General features: G+C 38.2%; 3 protein-coding genes across 8 annotated transcripts; 2 read left to right on the plus strand and 1 right to left on the minus strand.

Moving 5' to 3' along the window:
• Positions 1-91: 91 nt before the first annotated feature.
• Positions 92-8,124, plus strand: LOC103992584 (uncharacterized). Of its 3 annotated transcripts, XM_065158950.1 has the most exons (6): positions 92-261; positions 449-803; positions 1,327-1,405; positions 5,332-5,450; positions 7,028-7,253; positions 8,008-8,124. In XM_065158950.1, the coding sequence occupies exons 2-5, from the start codon at positions 492-494 to the stop codon at positions 7,250-7,252; spliced, it is 735 nt and encodes a 244-aa protein (XP_065015022.1). In that variant the 5' UTR covers positions 92-261; positions 449-491; the 3' UTR covers position 7,253; positions 8,008-8,124. The 3 variants fall into 3 exon arrangements, with proteins under 3 accessions (XP_065015022.1, XP_009410630.1, XP_065015023.1); XM_009412355.3 differs by lacking the exon at positions 8,008-8,124 and having other exon boundaries at positions 7,028-7,417; XM_065158951.1 differs by lacking the exon at positions 8,008-8,124 and having other exon boundaries at positions 106-261; positions 491-803; positions 7,028-7,417.
• On the plus strand, positions 8,090-15,485 carry LOC103992585 (uncharacterized). 4 transcript variants are annotated; one of them, XM_009412357.3, is made up of 17 exons: positions 8,090-8,108; positions 9,501-9,828; positions 9,918-10,278; positions 10,362-10,445; positions 10,976-11,098; positions 11,523-11,651; positions 11,797-11,898; positions 12,711-12,794; positions 12,881-12,999; positions 13,095-13,196; positions 13,597-13,713; positions 13,852-13,917; positions 14,166-14,232; positions 14,467-14,520; positions 14,598-14,687; positions 14,918-14,956; positions 15,154-15,485. In XM_009412357.3, the coding sequence occupies exons 4-17, from the start codon at positions 10,428-10,430 to the stop codon at positions 15,253-15,255; spliced, it is 1,212 nt and encodes a 403-aa protein (XP_009410632.2). In that variant the 5' UTR covers positions 8,090-8,108; positions 9,501-9,828; positions 9,918-10,278; positions 10,362-10,427; the 3' UTR covers positions 15,256-15,485. The 4 variants fall into 4 exon arrangements, with proteins under 4 accessions (XP_009410632.2, XP_065015020.1, XP_065015018.1 ...); XM_065158946.1 differs by having other exon boundaries at positions 8,093-8,108; positions 11,520-11,651; XM_065158947.1 differs by lacking the exon at positions 8,090-8,108 and having other exon boundaries at positions 9,501-9,651; positions 9,732-9,828; positions 11,520-11,651.
• A 271-nt stretch (positions 15,486-15,756) lies between these two features.
• Positions 15,757-19,930, minus strand: LOC135642649 (stearoyl-[acyl-carrier-protein] 9-desaturase, chloroplastic-like). The gene is made up of 3 exons (XM_065158949.1): positions 19,686-19,930; positions 17,032-17,530; positions 15,757-16,554 (listed from the first exon to the last, which is right to left on the minus strand). The coding sequence occupies exons 1-3, from the start codon at positions 19,823-19,825 to the stop codon at positions 15,994-15,996; spliced, it is 1,200 nt and encodes a 399-aa protein (XP_065015021.1). The 5' UTR covers positions 19,826-19,930; the 3' UTR covers positions 15,757-15,993.
• Between the last annotated feature and the right edge of the window lie 3,674 nt (positions 19,931-23,604).

The following is a 23,604-nucleotide window of genomic DNA, read 5'->3' on the forward strand; positions in this document are numbered from 1 at the left end:
TTGGGATCGTTATGCGTGTTTTAACGGTTTGGTGAAGGTTACATGCATTGTAACGGGACGATATAAACATCGTCCTCTTATTTCAATTGACGACGCGGTCAGCGGAGGACCGATGCAGAGACGACGGAGAGAGAGAGAGGGGGCTGAGTGAAAAGACGGCGACTCTTCACTCCCTTCCCATTTATCCCTTGTTCGCCCTTCTAACCGAGGAGGCTCTCTTCCGCTTTTTTCCTGACCGACGCCCTAATCTTGGTCGTCGCGGTACGATCCCTCGGTGCCTGTGCTTCCCTCTTTTCCGGCCAAAATTTGCCTTTTCTTTCCAATCGGCAACTCTATATGAGGATTTTGGTATCTTCTCTAGGAAACGAGTTGGGGCTTGCGGGTTTTGATGAGACAATTCTAAGGGTTACTCTTGAATGTTTTGATGATGCATTTTTCGTAAATCTAGGTTTTACTTGTGAGGCAAAGCTGTGACTCATATCATATATAGCATGACCAAGCTTGGGCCATCGAGGCAAGTTACAAAGAGGCGTGCCAGAGACGATATCCGAGCTAAAATGGTTCTTGGTGTGGACCTCAACACTCCCCCTCTTGAGGGCCATGAGCAGGAGGCATCTTCTGGTTCCAGGCATCCTCCGGTATCACAAAGAACATCTGTTTCCATTACTCGGTGCAATCATCCCACTGGACAGCAGCAGGGTTCTCTTCTATCAACCAATTATGGTACAAATAGTTTGCTCATTGATGTAGATGCAATTGAGGATGAGGTCCAGTTGCTCTCATCTTCAAGAGGATTTCCTCAGGTTGATTTGTGCTTCTATAGCTTCTAATTGTTGACTTGTTCATTGTGTGATTTTGATCTTATAAGTTATTATTATTATTACTACTTATTGTGCTGTGGTTTGTGACCATTAGTTCATTGTCTCATTCATGCCCGTTTGATGAAAATTCCACACGGAAAATCTTCTAGACTCTCGTTAAGTTTTGGGAAATTTTAGAGTGGTCTCCCTACTTGGCTTGCCTTTTAACCAAATCCTTAATTTGTTTGAACTTTTTATTGACTAGTAATCTGGTCCATGCTTTAGATTGCTGACATACATCAGACATTTGGCTTTACCTTTTTTTTCCTTTTCTAGTTGTACTTCATTGCCAGCTCTTTTTTATTTGGAAAATTTTGACGTTGTTTTCGTAGATGTAAGCATCCCCATCATCTTCTTTCCCCATTGTTAGTTCATATACATTATCAAATTTTTTTTACTATTTGTGATTTTCACATGAATTATCTATTTGAATATTTGTTGTATTTTCTTATCCTTGTTGGTTTAGGGAAGGAACTGTTCTAGGAGAAACCAGCCTGTGACAGTGGTTCTAGATGAAGATACTGACACACATTCAAGAAGATCAGGTTGGTTTGCATTTCATTCTTCCATTGTATGCCGCTCTGACCTTCAAGCATCCTAATTATGGAGAAGTATTGTTTTTTACCATGAATTTTTTGTTTCTGTCAAAGGTATTATGTACACTAATACTCTCTTGGCATAGTTTTGTTTCTTATCTGTTATGCACTATTTGTGAACATGCTAGAAGAGGATCTTGTTTATTATTTGATATTTATATGGGTTCTCCTTTGGAGGCAATTTATTGATTTTGGAAGGTTGCAATTCCTGAAGTTCATTGGATAGCATAAACGGTGGTAGTGTGAGCTAGTCCAATTCTGGATGAGTTTAGAATCTAAGTTCACTCAATTATTTACCGATCTTTTATTGTTGGGTTTATAAGAGTTGACTATTCACAGTTTGTTGAACTTAGCAAAGTATTTCCAACATATATATGGAATTTTTTAAGTATATACTTTTTTTTTTTTTTTTTCTGTTTTTGTGTTCTTGGTCAATACTAATTGGATTAATTGATAATGTTTTCATGACATCATGAAAGGACAAGCTTGTAGGTAGGGAATTGAAAGAGCATGTATTCCTGCTTGTGAAACTATAAGGAAGCCTTGAAATACTACTTTGTGGTGTTTGACAAATGCATTTCAGGTGACGACAAAATGTCCACCATGATAGTTGCATTTGGTACTTGTCTTTTGTACGCTCAATAGATGCACTTAAGGCCTATCTATCTGCCCCTCCTAGTTGATCAATATATCAGCTGGGCAACTTTGGACCTGAGGCCCATTTTGAGCAGGTTCTACTAGATTCAATTTTGAGCTTAGATTTTCGAAAATTTCCTACATAACCTGCATACTATATAATAGGATATTTCTCATTATGCATAAGTGTTACTGAACTAGAACATATTTAATCCTTTTTTAATTATATTTTCTTTTGCATCTTGTCTTCTCTGCATCCATTTTTTTCTCTCCCATTTTTTTTTTTCTTTTCTTGTTTCTCTTACTCCACTCCGCATCCTTTCCCTTGCCATTTCAATGCCCTGATTGTTTTCTTATACTCTTCTACATTTTGTTCCCTCCCTTCCCATCATTACCAGCGTTGGAGCATCGATGCTGTTTCTCGCATCCCCATGGTTCATAGGTAATGCTATCATTCATTAACTTCCTCTCTTTTTTTTTTTTTCATGTTTACCTTGTCGTTCTTCCCTCTCTTTATTTTTTCATGCTGCACTTGATGGAAGAATGATTAACCAGAGTTTCAAGCCTAAGGTGTGACTTTAATCGGAATAAGCTCATGCCTATACTTCCAAGTTCATGCAGGTCTCATGCATGATTGAACTTGTTATTGGGTAACTAGTTGATACAACTGAATGATTCTTATTTAAGGTCTTATTTTATAAGCCTTTGTTTGGTGATCATGCTTCTGATGGTTCACTAGCATAATAAGTAGATTAGAAAGTCATGTTTTGTTTTTGTTGATTTGGTGAAATTTGTAATGTTGCTTGAATTTGTTGTTGAGGATGCATTTTGAAGATATTTGCATCCATGACATCTCCAGTTCTAAGGAAACCAAGGAAACCATATTATATAAGCATTGAGAATAGTTAGACTATGAGCACCATATCTTGTAAGCAGTTGTGTAATAACTTAGATTGGGTGATAAATTATATGACACCATCTAATCCAAGATGCGCCTATCAAGAAATGAAGTAGAAAGAAATTTATGTAACTCGTCCTTGCCTATTTGTCTGACACTCTGAGTAATGCTCTTATACTTTGTTTCCTTATTGTTTGTTTCATTGCATCTCTTTTCTCTTTTCTCTTTTCTTTCTGACGGCACTCAACTTTCTTTCCTTCATTCTGTCCTTGTTCTATTATGAATGAAAGTGTCTCTAACTTTGTAAACCAGAGACTAGCAAATGACTCTTCTTAGTTTATCTTTTGGCTCTAACTTTCAATGAAAATTGCTGTCGTCTCTTCTCTTTTTTTCTTACTCATTGTATCCCTCACCTGTGCATCTAGCAGCTACTGAATGTATTTTGCTGCATTATTTTTGCTGGCTGCTCAATCCTACTTGTCACTGAGCCTCTACTCTTTTTTTCTTTTGTTCGGATTCATCCTAGTGCCCTTCCTCATTTTCTTCTTCTTAGTGTCTTGTGAGGGTGTTACTCACAGGTCCATGGAGTATTCTTGTGTAGGGTATCAAACAATTTTAAAGTTAGATTGTTGGACTGGCTTTATTGTTTGACAGTGATTTAAAAAGGCGCTCAGGCGCTCGCCTAGGCGCTCGAGCGAGACGAGGCGAGGCCCGAGCGCCTCACTAAATTTCCAGGCAGCGCGCTTCAAAGAGGCGCTGCCTGGGCGCTCGCCCGAGCCCAGGCGCTGGGCGCTTCGGGTGAGCGCCTGGGTTAAACCAGGCGACCGAACCAGGATTTTAGGTCTGGTTCGGTCTCCGGTGGTTAGTTGGTTCAATCGAACCAACTAAAACCGATATCTGCTGTCGCTGCCCAACCCTAACCTTGCTCATTGTCGCTGTCGCTGTCGCTCTGGCTCCCGATGCTCGTCGCTGTCGCTGCTCGCAACCGCTGCTGTTGTCGCTGCTCCTGCTGCTCGCCGCTCCTGCTCCCGCTCCCGCTCCTGCTCCCGTTACTCGCCGCTGCCATTGTCGTTGCTCGCCGCTGCCGCTCCTTTCACTCCCGCTCCCGTTGCCACTACCTCCTTACACTGTCGCTGCCGTTGCCTCCTTACACTCCCACTCCCGCTTCCTCTTTTCTCAGTCAGCACCCCCTTACACTCCTCTTCCTTCTTCTCCTTCTGTATACTGTTAATAGTATACAGTTAACAGTATACTGTATACTGTTAACAATATACTAATAATAGTATTTGAATTTTGAAACATTTTGTTAATGTGACATTATGAGTTTGAATCTTAGATTTTCTTAATTTAATAGCATATTTTTATTTAAAATTTTTAAATAATTATATTTATTAATTATATTATATATTTTTATATTTTAGCGTCTCGCTTTGCTCGGGCGAGCGCCTAGCGCCTCGGGCATTTTTGGACCTTAGCGTCTAGCGCTTTTTAAATCACTGTTGTTTGACTGGTTCGTTGCTAAAGCCAAAAAATGAAAAAAATTTGGTGGATTAGTGAGGAAACAGTTTGGCATGCCAGTGTATAACAATTGTCTGATGGATCTCTGTGCGGGTGGTATGCAGTGGATCTCCATTTGCGTCAAGACCTTTGTTTTTTCAACCAACCTGTTGAATTTCTTATTCATCTTCTTTACCAGCTACCTTAAATTTCTATACCTTTGAAATTTGAAATGTGATACGTTGTTGGATGTTAAAGGAATTATTGAGGCCCTTATTCAGCTCATTGTTCATCACCATAACTTTGAGGAATTTTGGACTGTTTAGATAAATGATATCTTGATGTAATTATTTAATGAAATTGTTAGATTCACTGGAAGTTATATATTATACTCCTATCATTCCATTACAATTAGATATACTTGTAATTTATTTTTTTTGTTTATTTGATCATAAATACTCTCTTTGTGGTACTACTTTCCAATATCTACTGGTACTTACCAGTCTGGGAATGAACCGGGATGTGGACTGTCCTATTTCCAGCAGTTTGATCTTTTGTTTTTAATTTAAGCTGTTTTTTTCTTCGTTTGAACACTGTCGCCCAATGTGCTCCACATCTGGTAGGATGGTCAGTCTGTTCTTTTAAGGTTTTTTTTAATTCTCATTTATTGTTTAGATTTCTTTCTTTGGATTTGTTTCTACTTATTTAAACTTGATTTTCTTATGGTTAGGAAGTGTTCGAGTGTTTGCTTTATTTTATATACACTACTTTTGATTTCTGCTATTCTTCATTCTGCTTTTTATGGTCAGCTAAACAGAATGCAATTTTTTGGGGGTTACTGCAGAGGGATTGGTGACCATGTTATCTTTGGACAATCACAATAAGCATGAAAGAAGTTCAAGAAACACAACAGTTATTAATTGTGAGGCGTATCCAGATTTGGAAAAGGAGGACAATGTGAAGGTAAAATGTGCCAACCCTGATTATTTTTCAGTGTTGTTTTCATATGCATTAGCCAATCTGTAATGGTTTAGATCAACAACTTCATGTTATTGTTAATTAATTATCATATATCATTCTGATTGGCTATTCTTTATTTAGTTGATCTGGGTAAGTAAACTGTTCAATGGATGGGGGGACCAGCAATTACCTCCTACCGCTTTTACAAATGTGTTGCTTTGAGATTATCTTTGAGCAACATCGTAATTTGTTAGGTATTTGCTTATCTCTGTTCTCAAACTTGGTATTTGAATTAGTAATGGATGATACAACTGGCAGGATCAACCCCACAGGACTGGTATCAAGATCAACTGAGAAAGTAACTTAAAAGTAATTTTAATTATAAAAGCATAGAAATATAAGAAAATTTGTAAAGTTTGAGGACATAAACATATTTTACAATGAAAATATTTTTTGCCTTACTATTTGTAAGATATCTATTAAAAAAATAAAAATATTAAAAATGAAAATTAGATAAATCATGAAGAAGAGTTCTTTTAGAAACATATTATTTAATATATGTGTTGTACAAAAGAACTTATGCTTATTCACCTACAATTTTAAAGATAATGATTGGCTTAACCATCAACCCAGTAGTTCTCTAATCACCATGCAGGTGAAGTGTGGGGAAATGTGAAGATGTAAAATAATTTTATTTAAAAAGAAGTATACATGGGTTTTGGCATTAAGTTTGAATTTATGCTGCTTCCTTTTTTAATGAAAACTTCTCTATTTTCTCTCTTTGTATCTTTTCCTCATTGTATGGTTGCAACAAATAGCAAATCAATAGGGCACTATTATCTTCTTTTATCATAATTGAGTCATGTGCTTTTTTTTGTATATTCTCTATATGGAAATTTCTCTTCTCTTTGCCCTCCTTCCACTCATCTCCTCTTTTTTTCTTGAGGCGCTATTAAATAGGTTAGAATTAAACAAAATTGGATTACTCTTGTTGAGTTCAATAGTTCTAGCTGATTTTGATGATTTTTTTGACAACAAGGCTCAGAAACCGAACAAAATTGATTGGTCTCAGGTGGTAGCAACTCAAACCTGTTATATTGTATTGAAATTGATCAACCGCCAACTGTACTACTAATATTCTAATCTTGAGTTGTTCAGGAAATATGTTTTAAATATATTCTATAACCAGAAAAATTATTTAGCAAACTTTAAGGCTGTTTTTTTTTTTGTTAACTTGTAGAACTTGACAATTGGGAGCCAAATGTTGTGATTTTGAAATAATGTTACAGATGCATCAACTATTCTTTGAAAATCACAGGTATTACTGTTATGCTTTATCTGAAGTCACTACTCACAAGTATCTGAGTTGTTGGTTGTAACTTTAGAAAGAGTCCGTGGTTGTCAGGTTCATGTAAGAGCCACAGAGGAAGCGAAGGATGTCTTTGGACAAAGTGTTTTATCTTCTCTTTTCTCAATGGTCATGGTTGTCTTGGACTCTTGTCTATATTATCTGCAGTTTTAAGATTCCTAAGCTAGATCCTGCTTGATTTGCTGAAAGTTGCATACTCACTTATATGCAGGGCAAGAATGTGATGGAATATAGGCCAGAGCCTCCTAAGCAACCGACTTTCACCTGCCCTATCTGCATGAACACTTTGGTTGAGGCATCATCAACCATTTGCGGTCATATTTTCTGCCAGAGCTGCATAAAGGCCTCCATTCAATTTCAGAAGAAGTGCCCCACTTGTCGAAGAAAGCTGACCATGAACAATTTCCACAAGGTGTATCTGCCAACTACCGACTGAGGTGATTGCAGAATTGGCTTTTTTTCTTTATTATGAAGCCTCCGTGCTTTTAGTAAAATTTCATCTACCATATTGCTCACGGTGTCACTCTAGATATTCTTGGCAGTTTTTGTCCAAATCATTTTTAATTAAAATTAAAGTTAATATGTTAAGTATGAATCACAATTTGTAGTAGCTCAGTGATTTTTAGCATTTCATGATTAAGAAACTGAACTGACAAGGTGTATTGTGACATGGTACAAGCCAACATGGTTCATCTTCTCGTGAGACTGTTATCGTAAGGCACTTTACAAGATCCATTCTCATGTCTGAGTTGAATGATATAATATTAAGACTTGGGAATCTCCATATAAGTGTGTACATATGATATATTCCCTAACATTTACTAGTCGCATTTGAATATTCCTCCCTTATCTTAACTGAATCATGTGCAAGCACCTCTGGTCATCTCTGGCAGAACATTATATGCATAATGAAATTAGATGTGAAATTAGTTGAATGTTATGATGCAATATATTTGGTCAGGAAATCTAGTAGTGCTTCAAATTACACTACCTTTTTTTAGGATTCTGGATATAGTCTAACACGGAGCCCTTCAATTCTCTCAAGACATGTTTATGGTTGTATTTCCTCATTACGTCTCATGATTTGTCCCTGTTGCCAAGCATCCTTGAGTTTTAATCAACTTCTATTAATCCATTCTAAACTTGTTCACCCTGGTCTCATCTTTGTTCTTGTTAATCTGATGGCTTAAGGACACCCGAGCCTTCATTAAGGATTATCCACATCACATGAAGAATGTTCAAGGGCCTGATTATTTAAAAGGAACTGCCCGAGCTCTATTGGTGCCTTCCAGGTAAGATCTGTATCTTTCTATAATTGGATCTATTAGGTGGCACTCGTAGCGACTAACATCAACAAATGTCCGTCCCCGCAAACCAAGCTTGGTTTTATGCTCCTCGTGCCTCTTTTGTTGGATTTTAAGATGAATCACTGCCTTGAGGCTTCTGAGATTTAGTCTAATTATAGCTTTGCATATCCTTTTCTAGTCACTTCTTGAAGAATGGCTTATTACCGATCTAGCAGTTCAAGGTTCAATTGGTCTGCATCAAAGACATCTTTTTCTTTGTAATTGTTGCTGCAATAGGTTTTGACATTTTTGCATGCCCATCTTTGATTCCAGTGGTCCATGTTTTGCCCATGTCAAATACTAGTTATCGATGTTGATGCTGGTCCTAGTTTCACTGATGTCTCCCTCGCCATTTCCCTAATACTTGTTCTTTTGTCCCGATAGATGACAGTGGATGGAGATCATGATGTCAATACTCATAGCTGGCTACTTGCAAAACCATTAGTTGATCTTTAGTTGTGCTTTGTACAGGTCACCTTGTGGTTTGTCTGATGCTAAATCTAGTTGTCCCAAGACTCTGCTTTGCTTTTGGTCAGACCCACCTTGTTCCAAGCATATGCCCCTCAAGATTGGCCCACAGTAGTACCACATTTGTCTACTTCTTGATGCCTATACCAGTCAGTCTAAACCATTGTGCAAACCTACTGTTCTTCCAGAAGGAAGAAGACACGGGGCTTCCTGCTACAGTTCATTACAGAAAATTTGATCTTTATTCTTGCTCCCGGTAGTAATTCTAGACTCATGTAGCATTTCTTTCAAATGTATGATTCTTTTCTTAAGATCCACACACATTAGCCACAGTTTTATGCATCTCTTCAAGAAAAAAATTCCTCCCCTCTAAACCCCAACCCCAACCCACCCACCCCCCCCATCGCAGCTACCTATCAACCTCCTACCTGCTGGTATTCTCTTGAGAGAAGGTCCCCACTTCATAATGGGGGCCAGATTGAAAAGCAAAATCTCCTCTCATTTGGTTTCTTCCATTAATGATAAATTTATAATCTGATGTCTTAGCCATGCAATGGGCATCGAGTTAGTGGTAAATCGATTTTTGTGTGGTGTATATATAGCCTGGACCCACTCATCTCCAAGACAATGAAAGGAGAATTAATACTAAGCCAAAAGCCTTTGCATTTTCTAGAAGTTTGGCTTTGCGTGAGGGTGATGTTCACGGGGAATCGCTGGAGTCAACCGTTTAGACCTTGACTTCCTTTGCGTTGAGGTTAACACAGTAACTTTACGTACGTAGAGATCATAAATGATACAGAGTATAAGACGATTAAAATATCAGTAGTTTGACTTATCCTCACGTGTTTCTTATGATTAAAATTGTCCTAGGTTTTCAGAGGTGTGGAGCTCGTCTGTGTTTCCCAAGGCAGGGAACTCCTTTTTTCCGCCTCTGAACGAGGGCGGGCATCGCGCTGGTATTCTCTCCGTTGTTGCGTGCGGGGTCAAGGAGGAACGGTGTTCCCTGTTTCGGCCATGTCAGGTGAGCTCCTTCCGTTGGATTTCTTTTTCCCTCCTCCTCTGTGTGTGTGTGTGTGTGGATATAGTTACGAACTTACGCAGATATTATACCTTGAGAGGGCTCTAAGGGCCCCACGGTGGCGTTGGCTCTCCCGTAGGGTATCGAGCTACCAAGCACTGTTGTCTACAGTTCTTCCAGGTTGGACGTCTACGTAACTCCATGGGACTATACGCGACTTCTCCTCCACGCCTCCGCTTTTGACTTACGGGGAATATAAATCCACGCAGATTCCTTCCCACGGAAAAAGAGAGCGGAAACCGAAAGCTCTTTGCACGCCGCCCGCTCGATCCTTCTTCCTATCCCCTCCTTCGCCGACTCCACTATTCATCTCCCTGTCTGTCCTCACAAGAAAGACGAGGTTTTCGAGCCTCCTGCTTGGACCAAGTTCGCGAGGTAGAGTCCTTCATAAAGACTCGACTTTTGAGCGTCTTACTTTGACTAGGTTTGCAAGGCAGAATCCTTCAGAAAGACTCGATTTTTGTGGCGTCCCACGTCGACTAAGTGTCGCCAAAGCCTCTTCTGCTGGGAGGTCCTCTCTGCTGCGCTTGTTACGTTGGGTTCTGCCAGTGAAGCTCTTGCTCTGTCATGGTGAGCGACTCTTTCTTTTACCTGTTTCCTTGTCTCTGGTTGGATTGTGGCTTCCCTTTTGCTGAGTCTTGTTTGTTTTGCAGACTTGAAACTGCAGAATTTGAAGCCTTCGTATTCGTGCATTTATAATCCACGTGACCGTGTGGAAGATGAAGTCATTCAGCTCTGTACGTTGTTTGAGTGCTTCTTTAATTGCAAAGAGCACATTTAACTTTCGTCTACATTAATTTTGTTATTCTGTTTCTTATGAACTGTATTTTCTCAACAAAAAAAAATATTGATGTTTCTCAAATATTTCCTCTTAATTTTAAGCGAGTAAAGGACTATTAAGTTCCTAGTAGCGTTAGCTGTCTCTTATTTTTCAAATATTTTGGTGCTGTTAAATCATATTTGGGGAGACATCAAAATTATACCATATATGCTGAAGGAATATATTAGGAATTGAACTAACAATGCTGAGTGCCCATATCTGGTCCTGTTTCCTGTTCAATTCTTCAGGCATCCAATCTTCCAACTATATCATGACCTCACTGAGGAATACTTCATGTTGATTATTCTTTGGTCCTCAATATATAGTGAATTCTAACAGCATGTTACTTTTGCTACATGTTTATTGTGTATAAAAGATTGTCAAGTTATTATATATTTTTTTTAGTTGCACAAGGGTCATTTTTTTCCTTTACAAAAATCCTTGCAGGGCTCTCTTCAAACAGATCCCTCAAATAGGAAATTATGCTCTTGTAGCATCTTCCATGCAGCTGCTTTCCTGTGTATGGTGTTCGTTTTCGGGACTTCCTTTGTTGCATTTGACTATAAAGAGGTATAGTTTATTTTTCTGACTTCGTTTTTTTGTTTATTTATTATAGTATCAACTTTTTGGTGATGCAAACTTTAGCTGACCCCCAATGGATGATTCTAGGAAGCTCATTCTTTTTCCCGACAGAAAATTTTCTTATTAATCTATTTTCATTTGTTAGTGAATGAACATAACTTCTCCTTTGAACCTTGTTCTCCAAGACAGATATGATCGATTTTTTGAGCTTATCTGTTGTTTCTCCTCTTGTGTATGTCAACCTCTTGAGTTCTTCTATGTAGCACTTATGCTGTTTTATCTCTAGAAACTTCTTTTTAGCTACAAGTCACTCACTTGCTGGTTGGTAAATGTAACATATCCTACCTATATAAAGTGTAATCAGCATTTTTTTTCCTTCATGGAAATAGTATTTTCTGTTACTTTTCAGAAGATGTCAGCTGAGATCCCCACTGACGCCGTAGAGATCACTCGAGGCAATTTGCAAACTGACCTATCAAAATTACAGACCCCTCGAGCAAATTCATGGTCCCATGAGTCCACTCAGTCCAAGTCATGCGAGGTAATTCTTTGTGAAGCTGGCTTTAATATCTGATGTATAACATCTTCAACATGAATATTCACCATTTTGTCATTTGCACTCTTCTTTTTCATTACGATTGTTTTTAAATATTATTTTCTTATGATTCAGTTTGTATTATTTTTAGAGTCCTTGCATATCTTCGGGAAGTGAACCATTACCTAAAGGAATTGTTATGAGGAAGTCAGACCTGGAAATGGTGCCTCTATGGGGTCCTCCAAAAGCAAAGGTGTGCTATGATTGCCTTACTTTCTTTAGGTGTTGAGTACATAAGCTTATTCGAGGTATTAACCAAAGATTTCATTTTTTACCGACATGTTGCATGGTAATGTGCTGACATGGTCTGTCGTCCTGCATCATTTGATATAGGTTTGTGTCAACTGGCACAAGTACAATAGCTGGAAAAAAGAGTTCATATACTCCCTTGGCATGGTATAGATTTCCACGCTTGCTGCTACGACAGTGCCACGATCAGGTTCATGTGCAACCTTGGTCTCGATATGTTGTTGTTAGTCATCATCTTGGAATTTTGGAATCACACTTTGTTTGCAATTACACAGAAATCTGGATCACAACCAGATGTCCTCGGATTCATAGACGCCTATACAGAAATCTGGGTTGCAACCAGAAGTCTGTAGTGTCATAGACTTATAGGTTACGTAAAGCACCGGGTTTAGACTTAATAGTTTCTAGTTGGTGGAGTTGTGAAGACTAGTGAAATAAATGTGTTATGTGTGTGATGTAAAGTTTGTATGGATATACTTGCTTATATACAAAAGGACCATTTCTTACAAGTTAGTCTACTATGGGCTTGTAGAAACAATCAAATTTCACATACACAAGGTGAGGAGTTGGGAAGACCGATGAAGCAATTTTCATATGTGCATGATGTAAAATTTGTACAGAGATGATAGTTTAAAATTTAAATGCCCTTCCCATAGATTTCTCATTCAGTATGTGCTGACTCCATTCTAGATTAATCTTATAATGTATCATTGAAATTATAGTCAGTTAATAGAAATCTTATAATGTTAAGAACAGGAAAGTGTCAGTTCACAGAAAAGTTTATTGGCGATTCCGGTTGGAATAAAGCAAAAGGAAATCGTGAATAAGATTGTAACGAAGGTAAAAACATCATTACCTCATGTCTTTTTGTTAATATTCCTTACAAAAGTTTCTAGTTTTAGCTAAATGTTTCTGTTGTGGTCTAGTTTGCTTCCCATGACTTCACTGTGATGCTTTTTCACTATGATGGTGTTGTCGATGAATGGAAAGATTTACAATGGAGTGAGGGCGCTCTACATATTTCTGCAATCAATCAAACAAAATGGTAATTTAGTTTATCAACAAAGGTTTCTTGAAGTTATGGTGGAGATTACATTAGTCCACAATGTAGCCCATTCTAAAACCAGTATTGTTTTGCAGGTGGTTTGCAAAGCGCTTCTTACATCCAGACATAGTTGCACCATACAGGTATATCTTCCTATGGGATGAGGACCTTGAAGTGCAAAATTTTCATCCTGAAAGGTAGGTGGTGTTGTTTTTTCTTTATCATTTGTCTGTTTATGCAACTTGAAAGGTAGAATGTATTCTGCTGATGTTAGTTATCAAGACTGCTAATAATCTAAACAATGGGTACCCTGAGGGTTTCCTGGATTGCGTCCTGGTCGTGTAAGACAATACTCACTACCGGCTTTTGATGATTTCTTTTGAATAGTTATACATGCTGCCCATGAAACTTTTCACTTGTTTGTTGTTCTTTAAGTGAACAAAATTTTAATTGGAGTGTCATGCATTACTTGTTAGGTTGAGCTTCTTGTTGTTGATCGAGATGTTAAAACTTCATAAATTAGTATTCTATGACTTGGATCGATTTAAACATCTTTTTACTTCAGTCTTGTTTTATTAGCACATTTAACTTCTGCAGATACTTGAGCATTGTTGAGAGGGAAGGCTTAGAGATATCACAACCTGCACTTGACCCTGCGAAATCTCAGATTCACCATCAAATTACTGCACGATTAAGGAAAGGGCACGTGCACAGGTGCTGCCTTGTCTCGTTTCTCCAGTAGAAATATTTGATTGTTCATTCCATTGCACATGGAGCCCATTCCATGTTCCTCCTATTGATCTAGTTCTCATAGTATTGACGGAAATTATAAGTAGTTTGTTCAATTAACAGAAGGATGTACAAGTTCAATGGTGGTGGAAAATGTTCCAAGAAAAGCAGTAGCCCTCCATGTACTGGGTGAGTTTCTTTTTTCCCAGCATAAATATTTGTTGTACTTGGATATCTGATATGATTTATAATATCAATATATCTTTAGTTCAAAACGAGGTTGGGTTATCTGTCATTTTTTGGTGATTGTTTTGATTTTTCCTTCCGATGGTGAAGAAATTTTTGTTCTCATGGATGTTCATTTGATAGTTAAGAAATTGTTGTTCCCATGGATGTTCATTCACCACCTTTGATGCCAAAAGATTTTCTTATTGCAGGTGGGTAGAAATGATGGCTCCTGTTTTCTCAAGAGCTGCCTGGCGTTGTGCATGGCATATGATTCAAGTATGATTCTTTACACAAATTATGTTGCTTGTTCTTAATATACATCTATCACGATATTGTTTTCCGATTGTAAGATGTCGAATTTTATCCCTTTTATATTTACTTGTATCCAAAATGCCAATACATATAACTAAGTGAACCTATTTGCGGTTTTCACTCTCCAGAAATGTCAAGACCTATGCTGTTGTCTTTACACTAGAAATATGTCAAACTAATTTTTTTCTTTGTTTGTAGAATGACTTGATTTATGCATGGGGTCTCGATATGAATCTTGGTTACTGTGCTCAGGTAAGATTCACATGAACACCAATCATGATGTGTTGGAATTTTTTGTCGGTAAGAAAACTGAAAAGAACTCTTGACAGGGTGACCGCACCAAAAAAGTTGGGGTGGTGGACAGTGAATACATAGTTCATACGGGGCTGCCTACACTTGGTGGGTCTGATGAGAAAATGGTAAGTTATTGAAATATTGAAACAAATTAGATCTTGGAGTGTACCGGTCGTCGCTTTATTGAAGTACGATGTTACCACATTTTTTAACAAAGAAAAGAATCATAGAAACAAAGTATTGGTATTGGAACATTCAAGAACCTATTTTTGTGTCAAATGCTTTAGGGTTTGTTATGCCTTTGTCAAAATTATCGTTTCCTCCACCAATCTGACTTGTCGGTTCATACTTGCAGGGATCTTCCGATTTGCATGCTGCTAATCACAGATTTGCAGTAAGCACGATAAAATTGTTTTCACATTATTGATTTCCATGTCGTCGGCAGCTTGTGGCAATTGCATGGTCCAGCCCAAACTGGCCATGTTCTTTGTGCAAGATCCAAGTTGCACACTCTTAAATCTTCAAGCACACACTTCTATCATTCATTTCTGCTCTCTTCATTTTCTATCGGATCGAACTCGTTGTGTGCAGGTGAGACGGCGGTCTTATGTGGAACTCGAGATCTTTCGGAACAGATGGCAGAAGGCCATGGCAGAAGATAAATGCTGGACCAATTCATACCCTGAACACTGACAAATTCGAAGAGAGATAGTAGTAGTAACTTATCGTCCATGGCAGAAGATAAATGCTGGACCAATTCATACCTTGAACCCTGACAAATTCGAAGAGAGATACTAGTTGTAACTTATCGTCGATGAGTAAAGCTCAAAGCTTGTTTCAAGTGTATAGTGCAAATCATGTATAAACTCTTGGATTATATTTTCGTTGGCATAATAATTAATGATATCCATAGTGGTGCAGTATATCTGGCATTTTGTTCTTTGGATCCTCCGGTAGAGGTATCTTTTCCAGTAACTACATCAAATTATGATAGGAAGCAGCATCACATTGCATCAAACTGAGGCAGAGAGAACGAATTAGACAGAAATCAGCAGTGTTCCGTCCAGTGCACATTAGATACAAAACCTTAGGAATCCGAAGAGCAACACGAACCCACTAGAAAATAATTAAAAGGAAAACACGAAATACACCTCACATTTTGCAAACAGCAGTAATTTCCACGATCAACCCAAATTTTACTTGAAACATCGCACCATTTATTTGTAAAATGTTGTCCATGACAGCTTTCGAGTATCTACAACATCCCCTTTCCAATTAACCTCCTACCCAATGAAACAATGAGAAGCAAAGCATGGATTTGACACTGAAACTCCTTACAGAACTGTTTGATCAGCAAATGGAGACGCAAAACAGGCCATGGTTCACTTTGGACGGTGGACCGCTACCAAACCAAAGATTGCTTCTTGGTACTTAGAGTAGCACTTCCCTGCCATAGATCCAGCTGAAAGGAATAGCTGGAGCTTGTTTAGCTCTGGCTTGTGCTCTTTCCTCCAGTCTCCTTATCCTGGGAGCCAAAGTACAGACAAAATCCTGGGCCTTGTTCCCTTCACCAGAGAGTCCCGTTAGGTCCCCTATTTTCCACCTGGTGACGAGGAACTCAAGTATATCGGCATAGTCCTTGGCAGTGTAGATGCCCAGCCGCTGAGCAACTGCTGAGAAATGGCCAAAGAGGTTATCATCTCGTCCATCGTACATTAAATGGGCAGGCATTGAGATCTTCTTCTTCATCATGTCTGAAAATGCAAGCACTGTGCCATTTGGATCTATCTCAAACAGCTTCTCCACTATTTTAGTGTACGCGGTCTCATGGCGCTTTTCGTCAGAGGCAATTATTCCACATATCTGAGCTAATTTTAGATCCCCATGTTCCTTGGCGAGCCTAGCGGTATTTCCATGGGATACGAAGGTTGCTCGCTCTTGAAATGAAGTGTATATAAAACCAAGGTAGGGGTTGTTCTCTGTCCGTGGATCCTAAAAGACATGTGCATAGAAAAAGAAGATAATTAGAAGGTGAAACCCAAGGTAATGCTACCGTCGATTGTAGTCACTACACAGGAACATATATTTCACAAACAACTCAACCACCAAACAAACAAGAATAAGCAAAAAATGAGCACTACTCATATGCTCAGTAATTTACATGCATATTTCATACAAAAAAAGCAGGTAAACATTATGGCGAAAAGGGAGCCAAAGGATATTTTCATAGATGAAAGCCTTCATATGAATCAAATCATTTTACAATAATCAAGAAAAGTGGTCAGAAATATATGCATGTTAGACAACATTGAAATGCCACATCAAATACAAAATTTTTAGTTAGTAGCAGGAGAAAAGGCTGTTCAGGCAAGCAATGGACCAAACAAAAACTTCTAAACTTTTAATGCTCAAATAGAGAGATGCTAAACTCAAATTAAGAGGTAAAATAATGCATCAAGCAAATATTACCATTCCAGAACCAATTAAATACTGAATTGTTTTCTCAATTTGCTTCATGTCCACTCTTCCTGAAAGATATAGGTACTTGTTGAGAAGGTCACCATGTCTATTCTCTTCAGCAGTCCAAGCCCTAGTCCAAATAGCCCAAGAAGTCGGGCTTGCACCTGTCTCATCTCGGACACCATCAAGAGTGTTCAGCATTGTCTGATATGTAGGAAGGGCTTCCTCAGTAATCATGTCTCCAACCAAGCAAACAAAATAATCATCAGGGATCTCCTTTGAACGTTCCCTCAGTTCCTTGACTTCTTCATAAAATCCCTCCGACGAAGGATCTGGCAGAAAATCTTGTGGCTGCCAACATTTTTCAACAGGCTTCAGATGCACCAGGATATTATTTTCTGCCCAATCTTCTAATGACTTGAAAATCTCAATCTTTTGAGGCGGCAGTGAGTGCGTGACTTGACTATGTACATCTTGCTGAGAAAAGGGTTTTTTTGGAGTCTCAACCCTGGTATGATGATAACATGGATATCAGAAAAATATAGAAAACTTGTGAGATATCAATGATCATAAAATACTGGTATATGTTGCTGAAAATGTGACATGTAAATGGTGCATTTTGTTCATATGTGTGAATTCAACATGTGAGCCAAGAAAAGAGAACTTATTACTAAATTAAGTCACATAGAAGATGCTGATTAAACAAGCAAATATCGCTTACTAAGAAAATGGTATTAATTAATAGATAGATATCATGATAACACGAGATGGGAAATGATAAAGTAAGCAACGGGAAATACAAAAAATAGTTGAAGAAAACAATGAGAGCCATAGGAAATAGTTATCATGCTACAGAACTTGAATAGAAAATAAAAATTAAGTTCATGTTCCAAAACTCAACACCAACGTGTGAAAGTACTTGCACCAAAGTTTAAACATGAACTAGTACACCAAAAAATCATTTAACATGGCTTTGAATCTACAATTTTGCCCGTTCAACAGATCTGACCATCTCCATAGAAGGTAATCTCTTGACTTACCAGTCAACTTCTTTTTGTTAATGCCATCAACAAAGCAGTTTGTGAATGTTTCTCATTGAGAACGAAAAGAGAAAAGTCACTTATAGGAGAGCATTTACTTCAAAATGGGTCCAATGGAAAAAGTCACATCTCAATTGGACACCGATACATATGTCACTCCAAGTTGCCCATCATTATCCATAGACAACATTGTTAAACTCTATAATGAAAATTATCATAGGCACAATAGGAAAAAGAACTTCTTTGGAATATTAGAGAAGGCATGTTGTCAAGTGCGAGGATCCAACTTGCATAGACTAAAAATGATAAGGAAGCAGCCTGTAATAGCAGATATTTTTAGGTTGGCCTCAGTATTGTAATTGCCAAAGTTGGAAATGCCATTAGAATCACACGTCTGATTACTACAGAATATTGGCTTTTGGTGATAAAAGAATCATGATGCATATGGATCCTTTTGCAGTTTTCTTGATCCACCATCAAGAATTATGGTTAAATGAGATTGGAGTTATATAGATCACCATCAATCTTCATACAATAAGCATCTTTAAATAAGTCCACCATAGCAAGTCAACAATGATAACAACAATCTGCAACATATACAACCGCTAAGTCTAACATACTTTAGTAATCTTCATAGTATTTCGCACACTATTTTTAAGGTCTACGTGCAGGAGACATGGGATCAGACCCTTTTCCCCCAGATAGACCTAGAAGTATGAGATGGAATTTGTCAATGATGCTACCGGTTCCAGTTTACAAAAGTCAAGCTTTAAGCATGCCACTCGTTGCACGATGCAAGAAGAAAGACTAGAAACGACATTTGACATCAGAAACAAGTATCATGTCAAAAAAGAACAGATAGATGCCCTTTCCTTCAGATTAGTCATCCAGGAGTCTCATTAAGGAACATTGCCCTTTCCCATAGATTAGTAATACTAAAGTCGCATTGCCAGCCACAACCGTTCTAACAATTTCAAAATTGAGTGAAACAAGTAAATAAAAGAAAATTCTTTTTGCAGCAATCTGCACATTCTGAACCATAAGTCTCCAAGTTTTTCACCAAAATTGTACGTAATCGGCATCTTTACGTGCTAAAAGTATTCTCCAGCTTAGAATGTGCAACGGATGTCCCGAGACCAACTTGAAATGAAATATCACAACAGAAATTCACAACATATCCAAGAAAGAAACAAAAACCTACAAAACCCACAAAGCCTCCTCAATCAACAAGACATGCATGCATTGTGATACTCCAAGAAACAACCAATTTCACCCACATTTGACTTAAATGGCAAATAAACTCAAGCTAGATTAGGCACAAACAAGATATCCAAATTCCAATCGAAACAAAAACAATAAAAAGCATATCACCATCCAAACCCAGCAGAGTCGTTGCAAATGGAACACTTGCAACCTTGTTTGTAAGTAAGAAGATATGGCAGACAACTTTCTTGAAAGAAAGAAGAGAAATTCCGATCAGAAAGAACGATCTATAGAAGTAGAGGCTCGCAGAAATCTTGAATAGATCGACGGGACAGATCAAGATGAAGTCTTTAACGAGCATCGAGACCAACCAACCAAGTGCAAGGAGAAACCCTAACGGGGGGAAGTGGAGGGGCTCACTTGTTGGAGACGGCGGAGGAGGAGGAGGAGGAGCCAACGGTGGAGGCCATGGAGACTCGGGGAGATCTGGCATTCCGCCTCTTGCTTGGGCAAGAGAAGCAGGGGAGCGCCTGTGGTCGGAAGGCCATTCGAGAAGCCATTACAGCCCACCTTCTGCTTCTTCTCCCCCCTCCCCTCCCTTCTTTCTCCGCTTCACAGAGAGGGAGAGATCGAGGCTCGCTTTTGTCCTCAGCTTAAGACCGAGAGACACGACGGGGAGAGAGCGTGGTATTTAATGACGGCCGCAAAGACACCGCCGAATTGGGGGAACTGGTTTACGTAAAATTACGTAATTACCCTTCTACATGATCATGAGGCATTTTCTTTGAAAAGAAATAAGCAATTTTATTTTGGAGAATAATTTATTTTGGGGACTGTTCATATTCAACTCTATGGTTCAAAAAACAAGGAAGAAATTTGATTTATTTTATTTGTTTTTTTTTATTTTCCAAAATCAGAATAAGAGCAAAAGGAAAGAAACCACAAACAATCTTGAATTTTGTGTTTTTTCTCCCCCTCTTTTTCATTTCTTACTACCCAACTTTGGGAAGCAAAAGTTGTTTAATTTTGGAATTTTTATATAAGTAGAGAATTTCTCAGAAATAAAAAATAAAAAAAACATTACTACTAAATTTTACACGTATTTTTTCAGGCCTTTATTAAGGACTTCCCAAACACAAAAAATCACTGCATATAAGCAGCATCAAAACTGTTGGGTTTTTATTAACCCATAAAGCTATCATATATATACATATATTAATAATGATAAAAGATCTATATAATTGATATGCATGTATTTGGAACTTTATTGTTGTTGTATACAAGTAAGTTGTCAAGGAAGAAGCTGTTGTTTCAGGAATTGGCATTGTTAGGCATGTATTTTGGCTTCTCCAAAGTTGGCAGCAAATGCATTCATCTTCCAACTTTTGCTTCATCTCATTACTTCCAGCCAAACTCTGCAGGCATAATTATTCAGAGAAGGAAATGTTTGTCATCCATGGACAACAACATCAACCAAGTTCATCATCACCACAGCCAACCCTAACTGAGCTCCAAGTGGTCCTGCTGTGTATGTCACATCCGTTCATACCGTGATGCATACATACTAAGAATCCATGGTGAGGTTTTGTTGGTTCAGCATGAATCTAATCCATAATGATATCCACATGCAATCTGTTCCTTTGGTGTGCGGCCAATGAGAAGTCTGCATGAAGATTGTGAATCTCCTTGCAAAGATTTATTGAGAATTCACTGAGTGATCACAGCACCTACTGATTTATCCATCAAAATTTATCTTCAAGATTCATCATTCAAGCCAAGCACAAAACCAATGCAAGAAATCAAAGTTAATCCTACAATTAGATATCAGACATCAAAGATCTGTCCTCATCCAAGCCAACCAATTACTGAAGATTTGGAGAACATCAGTCATTCTGAAAACAGTTAACAGGGCAATGATTTTAGAGGTGATTTGGATTGAGAGCTGAGTTTTGTGTCAATTCAAGGACAATGCTTCCATTAGAATTTGCAGGATCAAATTGTGGTTGAGCTGAATTGATTTGTCTCATGTTGAATTTTATCTTGTTTAGAGAATAACAAAGCTCAGCTGGTGATACTCTTTCATTAGCCCTATTGTTTCATTCTTAGAAGCAATCCTAAAATCAAATGCTTTCTTTCTCACCTGTAAATAAGATGGCCACCTACTGCTGATTAGCAAAATCTTCATCATTCCAACTCTGAGACCTTTTATCAGATCTTTGAAACAATGGATCACTAATCAGCATGTCAACAAGCAGGATGCTTTACTTAGCTCACTGTGCATGCAGCTCCAACCTACAAGTTTTCTCTTTCTTGCTTCTCCCTCTCTCTCTCTCTCTCACACACACACTTTCTCTTTCCATTACCTAAAGGTTTCCTTTATGTAGAGGACAATTGGAAACTTGGTACAATGAGAACTACTGAAAACCATGTCCAGTATTCGGCCACTTTTGAGTCCTTTGATGAATCCATGGACATTAAATGCTTGGAAAATGCCCTCCTCACGTTCCCCACAAGGGAGAACGTGAAGAAGAGTATGCAAGCATGGGAAGATATTTTCTTCGAACGAAATCCGATCTCTACTCTGTTCTCATGATGTCTCCACATGCAAAGCATGGCAAGAACTCCAGTGAAGATACTGGTTGAAATCTTGAGCAAGAAAAATGCTCCAAACAAAATGAGAGAGAGAGAGGCGTCAGGAAATTTCCAAGGACTCCATTCATGGAAAGTGACAAGCTAATAGATTGGGTCCAGCAATCACCTCCTTTGTCATTGCAAGAAGTTGTGTCCCCATATCAGCCATGAAGGGTATCGCTATTGTCACGGTTGCCGGCTGTATACTTTCGGACTTGATAGATCTAACATATGCACCACAAGAAACCATGCTGCTCATTTGATCATAATGGACAGTGTAAATTTTCTTAATTGAAACTCAGAGGAGCAGCAAGCCATCAGTGGTCTGCAAGCTAAGGAGATCTTGGTGGAGGAAGATTCTGCCACTGTTATGTTGTCTGATTGAAGAAGTTTTGTGGATTCATTCCAATATATGCTTCTGCAATCAGAGAAACACTTGGTGTTTTGAAGGAATTGTTGTGAGCTCTTAGGCTCCCCACCTTTCCCTCTCCAAAAAGGATGACAAAGATTAAGCATGAGAGATGGTCATGTGTTACCTAGAAAACAATTACAATGCCATTAAACATTAGTGCTTATAAATCTCAACTGATTAAATAGAAGCATGGACAAAATAAATACCAAAGGTTGAAATGAAGTGCCTTTTTTTTTTTCTTCCAGATTTGAGACATTTGTTGGTGAATGGCTAGGACATAAATCATGTGCCATTAATAAAATTGAACTTTAGTTCCTACTTTACCTACTTATGCATGAAATCAACTGGAGTTTTGACTTTGGCAGCCTTTTAGACAAGCATGTGTGTGACTGAGGGATTCAGTGAATCAAGCAAGGTGACTCACACAACAAGAATTGATCTAACTTGAGAGAGAGAGAGAGAGAGAGAGATGATGATGATGAGCAAGTCTGCTAACTTTCTAAGCAAGCCTTCTCTCCAATTTGCATCTCTTGCATTCCAAGTGAAGGCTGATAGTCAAGTCAGCTAAACTAAGAATCCTGCCTAACAATGCAGATAGTTCCAATTTGATTGACTCTTGGCAATTTATTGTCTGGGAAATGTACATGCAATGGGAGGATACCTTCCAGAAGATTTTATGGTTGCCCTCCAAAAGTAGAATCAGGAGTGGTTTAGCAGTTTTTGGTGCTTTGACCATTTGTTAGTGCCAAGTGGAACTTCCAACAAGAAAAGAGCCCCTATTTCCAATTTATTCACTTTTTTATTTATGATCCTTTCCACATATCTGTCCTCTCAAATTTTAAGACATCATATTTGCCATTTTCAAGTTTTAATATAGAATATGTATACATGATATGAAAATTATTGAGCTTGGAAGGAATATATCTGTAGTTGTACCCTTCTTAAACTACAAAGTCTCCTCTACACACCATTTGTCTTGTGTCACACAGTTTGGATAACCAAAAAGAACCTTCTAACTTTATAATTGCCTTTGTTACAACAACACTAAGCAGTTATTTGCTTTGTCATAAGCAAGATCTTGTGCCACCCAAATCCTTTGTTACAAGTAAAATCTTGGTCCATCATTTGCTTCACAGCAACCAAAGTCACAGTAGATTGGACAACTCCAGCTAATAATTTCTTCCAATGAAGTTAAACGTCACTCAGGTTTTGCAAAAGGAATCCAATGTTTTGTCTCACAATCAGCTGAACAATGTCAAAAGTAATAGTAGATGTAGAATGTTTGAACACAAGGAG

This window comes from Musa acuminata, chromosome BXJ3-7 (genome assembly GCF_036884655.1).
Source record: "Musa acuminata AAA Group cultivar baxijiao chromosome BXJ3-7, Cavendish_Baxijiao_AAA, whole genome shotgun sequence".
NCBI lineage: Eukaryota > Viridiplantae > Streptophyta > Magnoliopsida > Zingiberales > Musaceae > Musa > Musa acuminata.